Below are 9,342 nucleotides of genomic sequence, written 5' to 3'. Positions count from 1 at the left end.
TCCCAGCTACTCAGGAGGCTGAGGCAGGAGAATTGCTTAAACCTGGGAGGCAGGGGTTGTAGTGAGCAGAGATTGTGCCACTGCACTCCAGCCTAGGCAACAGAGCAAGACTCTGTTCCAAAAAAAAAAAAAAGCCACTGGACGCATTTGCTTGGAATTCTGGATACAAAATTCCAAGCATATACTTACTCTAAATAAATTATTTAAAATATCTTTTCCAAACAGAAAAGTACGATATTCACATTTAGATCACAATTAAGATTAGATGCCTGCGTTGATTCCACACTGGAAGTTTTGGCCATGCCAAAATTTCAGGCTTTTCTCTATTTGTTTAAAATCGAAAACTTAAGGTTTTTTTTTTATTACAAAAGTAATATATAAATTCCAAAATACATAAAATTATAAACAATATAAAACCCATTCTTAAGCTCTTCTTGACTTTTAAAAACAAATGAATGCATGTATTTAGAATGGATTCTTTAAATATTTACAACTACCTTCATAGTAATGAATAGAAAGATTTAGTGAACTGACCAGGGCTTCAAGGTCATTTTCTAACTCCCCTCAAAGTTTTCAGGAGCCACTTCTGAAGGGGTTGGTGGCTGAGGCTAGGAGAAAGAAACAGCTCACAACTGAGGAATCGGATGGAGGTGTAGTGTGAACCAGTACCAGATACCTTTTGGGGAACGTTAGCAATGAACCACATGCCTCTGGGGGCTTGTGTGTGTGTGTGTACACACGCCATTTCGCCCAGGCTGGTCTTGAACTCCTGGGCTCAAGTGATCCTCCTTAGCCCCGCAAAGTGCTGGAATGACAGGTGTGAGCCACCGTGCCCAGCCTGTTGCGTATTTTGCTTCTAAGCTTGGCTTGGCCCACCTCGTTTCCAGGACAGCAGAACACATCTGTGAGGGTGAATTGAGTGTCGTAGACACCATGGAAGGAGGAAAAGCAGGAATTTGCAATCAGTCAATATAAGTAAGAATAATCTGTGCCTGAACTGGAATACTACTAGCTCAGCCCTTACCAGCAGTGACCTTGGGCAAGTTACTTAATCTTTAAGATTTATCATTTATAAGATGGAGATTAAAAGGTCGTTAGGATTAAATGAGCTAATATTTTAAAATACTGAGAATGTAACAGGGAATAAGTGCTATATTCTTGGTTAAATGCTCTATGTAAAAGTAATCAGCTCCATGTAGCATTTAGTGATGCTCTTCTGTGTACTGGCACTCTGACTCTCTGAAGATACAGTGATAACAAAACACTTCCTTGCAGGAACTCACAGCCTGGAAGGAACACAAGCAAATGACAGAATGCGGTAAGTTACAACTGGTGAGCCACAGGAGAGACACTGAAGGAGCATGAGAAGGCCATCCAGCCTGGAGGAAGGGAGGTCTAAACAGTCCTCAAGGACCAGTGACCAACAGTAGAAATTAAATTACTAGAGCTAACTGGTGGGGAGGGAAGGCATTTCAGGCCAAGGAAGCAGAAAAAGCAAAGTCCAAAATCTGTTCGAAAGCACATTCTGAAAACTGCTAATACAGAGAACGAGAAAGGCAAGATAAATCTGGAAATGCTGTGTGGTTTAGACATGTAGGAAGGAATCAGAGTAAGCTTGAAATTTTCCCCCAACTTCTGTCCTCTCCTTTTGCTAAGTAGCATAACTGCAATTACAGTGATAAATGTCCACTGGTAAGGTTTATTACATAATTCAAACTGCTATCTTTTTTTTTTTTTTTTTTTTTTTTTGAGATGGGGTCTGGCTCTATTGCCTAGGCTGGAGTGCAATGGCAGGATCTTGGCTCACTGCAAGCTCCGCCTCCTGGGCTCAAGCCATCCTCCCACCTCAGCCTCCCAAGTAACTGGGACTACACCATGCCTGGCTGATTTTTATATTTTTAGTAGAGACGGGGTTTTGCCATGTTGCTCAGGCTGGTCTCGAGCTCCTGGCCTCAAGTGATCTGCCTGCCTTGGCCTCCTGAAGTGCTGGGATTACAGGCGGGGGCCACTGCTCCTGGCTATCCTATTTTCAGAAAACACGTACACAGTACGTAAAGGGCTAGGTCTGTTTAATATTCTAGGATTGAGTTTCCATCATTACAACTGTTGTTGCCCTTTAGGAAACTGTTTTTCTGTGTGCTTTAATATGGAATAGTTGAAGCTTTCAGAAACTTTATCATCATTATTCAAAACTCTCTAAATGAAGCTTGAGAACTGTGCAGTCACTGAGCTCCTCCTGGCACCAACTGAAGAAAAAGTGCTGCCGTTGGCTGAAGTTGGGCTCACTGGTCCTCAACTGTAACCCTCGTCAGCCCTGACCGCTACGCCCCAGTACTCACCTTTCCCATATTGCTCTTGGTTCTTTTCCTCGTCCCCCAAGACAGAATGATAAGGAGCAGGCCTTTTGGATGAGTCTGAGCTGATCTCAGGAAGAAATTTCATTCTACAGATCTCGTGTCCCACTAAGCTCTGTGCAGTCTCACTGCTGCTCTCCATTTCTGCCGCTGCTGCTCTTGAACAGGTTTCTGATTCCTGGCCTCCACTCTTCACCTCTAATTACTCTCTTTAAATAGTGGCTTCATTGAGATATCATCCACGTGCCATGAAATTCACCCTTCTAAACTCTACCACTCAGTGGTATTTCACATATTCACAGAGTTGTGCTCTAATCCACTCTATACATCATTGTGAGGTGAATTATTCAAAGGCATTATTGAAATATGACTAACTGCTAGGTACTATTTATTAGTGAATGAGATGAACACAAATCCTGCCCTCCCCCCCGCCCCCTCAAAGCATACAGCAAAGAATAGAATGATTTTAGTTTTGGACAGCCCTCAAACATTAATTACATTTGAGTTACATATCGGACGTCCAAGCAGACATTAGTCATTAGATGCAGTTAGCTATGGTAGTATGGCACTCAGGAACAATCTGAGATAAAGTGTTTTATTAAGGAGTCATCTTTACACAGCTAATGATGAAACCACTGAGGTGAATCCTATGAAAAGAGAACAAACACTGTGAAAGCAGACAAAGGCTGCCAGGCATGGTGGCTCAGGCCTGTAATCCCAGCACTTTGGGAGGCCGAGGCGGGCAAATCGCTTGAGCCCAGCAGTTTGAGACCAGCCTCGGCAACATAGCAAAACCTGTCTCTATAAAAAAGACAAAAATGAGCCAGGCATGGTGACATGTGCCTGTAGTCCCAACTACTCAGGAGCCTGAGGTAGGAGGATTGCTTGAACCTGGGAGGTCGAGGCTGCAGTGAGCTATGACCGGGCATGATGGCAGCGCCTGTAGTCCCAGCTACTTGGGAGGCTGAGGCAGGAGTATCGCTTGAACCTGGGAGGCAGAGGTTGCAGTGAGCTGAGATCATACCACTTCGTTCCAGCTTGGGTGACAGAGAAAGACTCCATCTCAAATAAATAAATAAATAAATAAATAAATAAATAATAAAAGGAGGCAAAGACATTGCAGGATAAGTCAAATCTTTGATATTGAAGCCAGGTTTCTCACTTTGGGAGAGACAGGATATGCAAATAAGACATGGGAGGAGGAAGGGGATATGTAATTTTAGATTTGAATCAGAGGCATCTGCGTGTACTTTGCACTTCAAAAGTACACATATTGCTGGGTGCAGTGGCTCACACCTGTAGTCTCAGCACTTTGGGAGGCCGAGGTGGGCGGATCACCTGAGGGTGGGAGTTAGAGACCAGCCTAGCCAACATGGTGAAATCCCATCTCTATTAGAAATACAAAAGATTATCCAGGTGAGGTGGTGCACATCTGTAATTCCAGCTACTCTGCAGGCTGAGGCGGGAGAATTGTTTGAACCTGGGAGGCAGAGGTGGCGGTGAGCCGAGACCGGCCATCGCACTCCAGCCTGGGTGACAGAGGGAGACTCCGTCTCAAAAAAAAAGACACATATTTTTTAGTTCTTTCCACTACAAAGGGCCTGAAGCAATGATTTCCCTGTAGTAATGAAGATCAGCTAGCACACATCTTGGTTCTAAATAATATTCCTTTCTAAGAAGAACCAGGGCCGGCGCGGTGGCTCACGCCTGTAATCCCAACACTTTGGGAGGCCAAGGCAGGTGGATCACCTGAGGTCGAGAGTTCAAGACCAGCCTGACCAACATGAAGAAACCCCGTCTCTACTAAAAATACAAAATTAGCCGTGGTGGTGGCTTGTGCCTGTAATCCCAGCTACTCGGGAGGCTGAGGCAGGAGAATCGCTTGAATCCAGGAGGCGGAGGTTGCGGTGAGCCGAGATTGCGCCATTTTACTCCAGCCTGGGCAAAAAAAGAGCGAAACTCGGTCTCAAAAAAAAAAAAAAAAAGAAAAAGAAAAGAACCAGGGCCCCTCAGGGAGATGGCTACTTCCAAGCTTAGAGCAAGGGAAGTACAAGGTGAGCCTGGAAAATCTACTGGCACCAAGTAGCAAGTCCTCCAAGAATGATGGTGACACAGTACAAGAATACAGTGGCCGGCTGGAAAGGGCTCCCACTGGCCAAATATGGGACAATTTAAGCAGCAAGAGAATCACGAAGGTAATGGATCATGACACACCAGCTAAAGAAAAGAATCCATGCTGGACTCAGTGGCTCACGTCTTTTAATCCCAGCACTTTGGGAGGCCAAGACAGGTGGATCATCTGAGATTGGGAGTTCGAGACCAGCCTGGTCAACATGGTGAAACCCCACCTCTACTAAAAAGACAAAAATTAGCCAGGCGTGGTAGTGCACGCCTATAATCCCAGCTACTTGGGAGGCTGAGGCAGGAGAACTGCTTGAACCCGAGAGGCGGAGGTTGTGGTGAGCCAAGATCTCGCCGTTGTATTCCAGCCTGGGCAACAAGAGCAAAACTCTGTCTCAAAAAAAATAAATAAAATTTAAAGCCATGAAAGGCATTTGGGGATGATGGGAAAATCTGAACATGCACTTTATCTTGTGGGATATTATTGTGTCAATCTTAATTTGCTGAGTGTGATCATGGTATTATGGGGAGGTGGGAGCTGTGATGCACCATCCAGGTCCCCCTTCAGAAGGACCTTCCACTGGGAATGGCGGAAGCACACAGCCCCCAGCTGCCGACCCTCGTTGGAATGGCCTCAGCTGGAGATCACCTTGCCCTAGGTCACGGCCCTCTCCAGAAGCACCCACATCCAGTGCCTGATCAGCATGAGAGCATAAAGACCCCCGCCTGGCTCAGGACCCTGGCTCAGGACCCTGCAAAGGGCCATTCCAGCCTCACAGCTCTCGGTGGGCTTGACTGAGGCCTTGGTGAGCTGCAGCCCAATGTCTCCCTATCCCAGTCCTGCTCTCTCCCCTTCCCCTCCCTTCCACCTTTCCTCCTCAAACTCTCCCCTATCCCTTCCCCTCCCCAAGTCCCTCCCTTCTCAACACTACCCTTCCCTAGTCCTGCTTCCTGCCTGCCCTCCTCCTCTCCTCTCTGCCAGGTGATGACCCCAACAACCCTCTTCTGAGGTTAATCTTCATCTCAGAGACAACCTCCTGGGGAGTCTAGCTTGGGACATTTGGTGCCGGAGGGGTCTCAGAGAGCAGATGCAAAGATGGGATTTTGGAGCTGGATTCCCTCACTGGCTGGCGGTGAGGACTTCAGCATGGGTGGTGGATGAAGCACAGAGGTGCCACCTGACACAAGGTAGCAGCTCCTGAATGTGCAAGTCTTAAAACTTCCACCAGGGGTGAACAGGGTGGTACAACAGTGGAAGCAAGCTGGGACAACATATGAATATACCAGATATTTGAGAAATTCGGAGCTCATGGGACCCCAAGAATCATAGAAACCAGGTGGCGATACTTAACTGTTTAGCAGTCAGAAGCCAAGTGAATGCAGTTATGCGTGAGAGCAATCAGAGGGGTGTGGGCTCACCTGGCGAGTTACGGGGCTGGTTCACAGAGTAAGGGGTACCTGGGCGAAATGGATGGATGCCGACATGTGGGCTACTCAATCTGGACCATCAGAATAATTCAAGGATGGGTAGTCAGGGGGCTGAGGGCAGATACCCCCATAACCAGTCATGATTCCATGCCCAGTTCCTGTATCCAAGCCAGCTTTCAGACTGAAACCCTATTGACTGAAGAAGAGGCTGAGTCTTCAGGAAGAAGAATGCTGCAGCACCAAATGGTGAAGGTAATGATCTCCCAACTCCTTTTGCAAAAGAACCTACAGCCTACTCAGGTGGCTGTCCACTGGGGAAAGGGAAAACCGACATTTTGAGGAAGCTGAGAATGAAATCAGGAGACGCAGAGTCATCGCAAATCCCTTGTCAGAGTGGGAGCATCTGAGGCCAAGTGGCATCTGGAGTCTTGACCCAGGCTCAGCTCACACTTATATCCACTCAGTGGCCAATTCCCTGAATCCTGAATGTGTCACTGGAACAGACATACTGGGATGTTGGCACAACCCCTCCGCTGGTTCTTTGGCCCGTAGGTAAGAACTTTGGGCGTGGGAGGGCTGAGGAGATGACTCTGAAACTGCCCCTGCAGCTGGGGCGGGGTGGGCAGAAATCATGACCTAAAGGATGCTGAGGCAGTGGGTCACTACATTTTCATTTCATCTGACAGTCTGGCTCCTGCAAATATGAGATGCATCTTGAAGGGTGAGCGTGAACGGTTGTAAACTTAGCTGAGTAGTAACCCTGGTTGCAGTTGCTCTGCCAGATGTGGTGTCTTTGCTAGAACAGATAAACATTGTCTCAAGCATATGGCATGTGGTCATTGGCTGGTGAAAGTTGTCTTTTCCATCCCAAACAGAAAGGATCAGAAATAGTTTCTGTGCACTTGGAACAGACAACAGTATACATTTTGGTCTTGCCCTAGAGCTATGTTAATTCTCTCACCCTGTGTCATCATACGCAGACGGTCCCCAACTTAACGATGGTTTAATTTATGATTTTCAACTTTGCGATGGTGCAAATGCAATATGTATTCAGTAGAAACCACACTTTGAATTTTGATCTTTTCTCAGGCTAGCAATCTGTGGTACCATGCTCTCTCATGATGCTGGACAGAGGCTGTGAGCCACAACTCCTAGTCAGCCATGTGATAACGAGGGTAAACATTCATTGTGATAAGAAATATATTCTGGGTATGGATTTGCCTTTCCTGCTTATCTTGTAGAGTCACTGGGTTCCCATATCACGCTATGTTAGCCTAAGGGGCGCATTTTACAATAAAGGAGATGTGGGAGTGGGCACAAGACTCTGAAACCCACTGGTCATATCACACCCCACACCACTCAGAAGCTGTCAGCCTGGTACAGCAATGGAACAGCCTTTTTTAGGCACAATGAAAGCACCAGCGCACAGGCAATACCTTCTGAGGATGGGCCTGATCCCCTAGGCTGCTGTGCACTCTTTAAGCCAATGACCTTTTTTCTTTTTGTAGAGACAGGGTCTCACCGTCGCCCAGGCTGGAGTGCAGTGGCTCGATCATAGCTCACCATAGCCTCAAACTCCTGGGCTCAAGTTATCTTCTGGCCTCTGCCTCCTGAGTAACTGGGGCTAATTTCTTTAAAAAAAAAATATATATATATATATATATATACACACACACACACACACACACATATATATGTATATATACACACACACACATATATATACACATAATAATAATAATAATTATTTTTTGTAGAGATGGGGCTTTCACTATGCTGCTAAGGCTTGTCTTGAACTCCTGGCCTCAAGCCATCTACTTGCCTTGGCCTCCCAAAGTATTGAGATTACAGGCATGAGCCACTGTGCCCCACCAAGTCAATGACTCTTCTGTGATGCTGGGTTCCCAATAAGCAGATGACACAGGGTGGAGACTGGGGTTTCTCCACTTACATCACTCCCAGGGACCCACCTGGGAAATTGTTCTTCCTGTCCTGCCACTCTGGGTTCTCCAGGTTTACAGATCCCATTTCCAAACGGGGGAATGCTTTCACCAGAGGCCCTAGCAGGAGTCCCACTGAAACATTAGCTACAGTTGCTGCCTGGGCTCTTCCACTGAGACTGCAGCTAAGAGAGGAGTCATCTTTAGGAGGGGGATGGGCTCCTATTACAGAGTGGGAGGCAAGGTGGAGTGTTTGGTTTCCAGATGGTCCGTTTGGGTGCCTCTTGCCCAATTGTGGGTATTCTCTTCCCCAATTTTGATGGTACAAGAACGAGTTCAGCAGCCACAGTATGAAAAGGGCCTGGAAACCAGTGGCTCAGACCTGCACACGAGGGTCTGCGTCATGCCACCAAGTAAGCTACTGAGACCAGAAGTGAGAGAAATGTAGGCCTGAGGAGGACAATACTGAGTATCAGCTGAGGCCTGGCTGCAGCAGTCGGGGCTCTAATTTGTCTCCTGACCTTCCTCTTTAATGTTTTCCCCAGGGAAAGGGCCCTCTCCAGAATCCTGGAGGAGACGTTCCTCAAACCAAGACGTGTCTCTGAGGGTAAAAGAGATGAACTGTAGGCCGGGCGCGGTGGCTCACACCTGTAATCCCAGCACTTTGGGAGGCCGAGGAGGGCGGATCACGAGGTCAGGAGATCGACACCATCCTGGCTAACACGGTGAAACCCCGTCTCTACTAAAAAAAAAAAAAAAAAAATACAAAACTAGCCATGCAGGGCGGGCCCCTGTAGTCCCAGCTACTCGAGAGGCCAGACAGGAGAATGGCGAATCGGGAGGCGAGCTTGCAGTGAGCCTCGATTCACGACAGACTTCCAGCCTGGGCGGGCAGAGGGAGACTCCGCTCCTCAAAAAAAAAAAAAAAAAAGATGAAGTGTGATGAATGCTCTAATGCACTGCTCAGAGCCCCTCAGGACTGAAGGACTTCAGCTGTCCTTGGAATTGAATGGACTCAGCTGCAGAGAGTTCCTTTGCCTGGCACACACCCTTTCCCAGGTAGCCCTCATGCAGTGACCCGTCTCAGATGGGAATATAAAGGTCCAGCCTTCTTTTTTTTTTGACGGAGTCTCGCTTCACTTCAGGCTGGAGTGCAGTGGCGTGGGACTGCACTTGCTCACTGTAAGCTCCACTCCCAGGTTCACGAGCATTCTCCTGCCTCCCAGCCTCCCAAGTAGCTGGGATCTATGGGCTCTCAGCCACCACTGGCCAGCTTTTGTATTTTAGTAGGACGGGGTTTCACCCATGTTGTAGCTGTGATGGCCCCTACCCCTGACCTTGTGATCCGTGTTAGCCAGGATAGTCTCGATCTCCTGACCTTGTGATTCGCCTGCCTCGGCCTCCCAAACTGCTGGGGTTACAGGCGTGAGCCACTGCGCCCGGTCAAAGTCCAGCCTTCTTGTTTGGATTCAGGGAAGCTCTGAAGGGCCACTCCAGCT

The 9,342-nt window shown here is 47.6% G+C and overlaps 1 protein-coding gene across 1 annotated transcript in view; it reads left to right on the top strand.

Annotated features, from left to right (window-relative positions):
* The first annotated feature begins 159 nt into the window (after positions 1–159).
* Positions 160–9,342, top strand: part of TAF3 (TATA-box binding protein associated factor 3) — a 211,126-nt gene continuing 201,943 nt past the window's right edge. The window contains exon 1 of the mRNA XM_021943033.2: positions 160–1,318. Within this exon, the coding sequence (XP_021798725.1) occupies positions 1,306–1,318 (13 nt within the window). The 5' untranslated portion in view covers positions 160–1,305. The remainder of the gene's footprint in view (positions 1,319–9,342) is intronic.

The sequence above is a fragment of the Papio anubis genome, chromosome 11, assembly GCF_008728515.1.
Source record: "Papio anubis isolate 15944 chromosome 11, Panubis1.0, whole genome shotgun sequence".
NCBI lineage: Eukaryota > Metazoa > Chordata > Mammalia > Primates > Cercopithecidae > Papio > Papio anubis.
The sequence above is the reverse complement of the archived record's forward strand: the minus strand, read 5'-3'. Positions and strand labels throughout refer to the sequence as shown.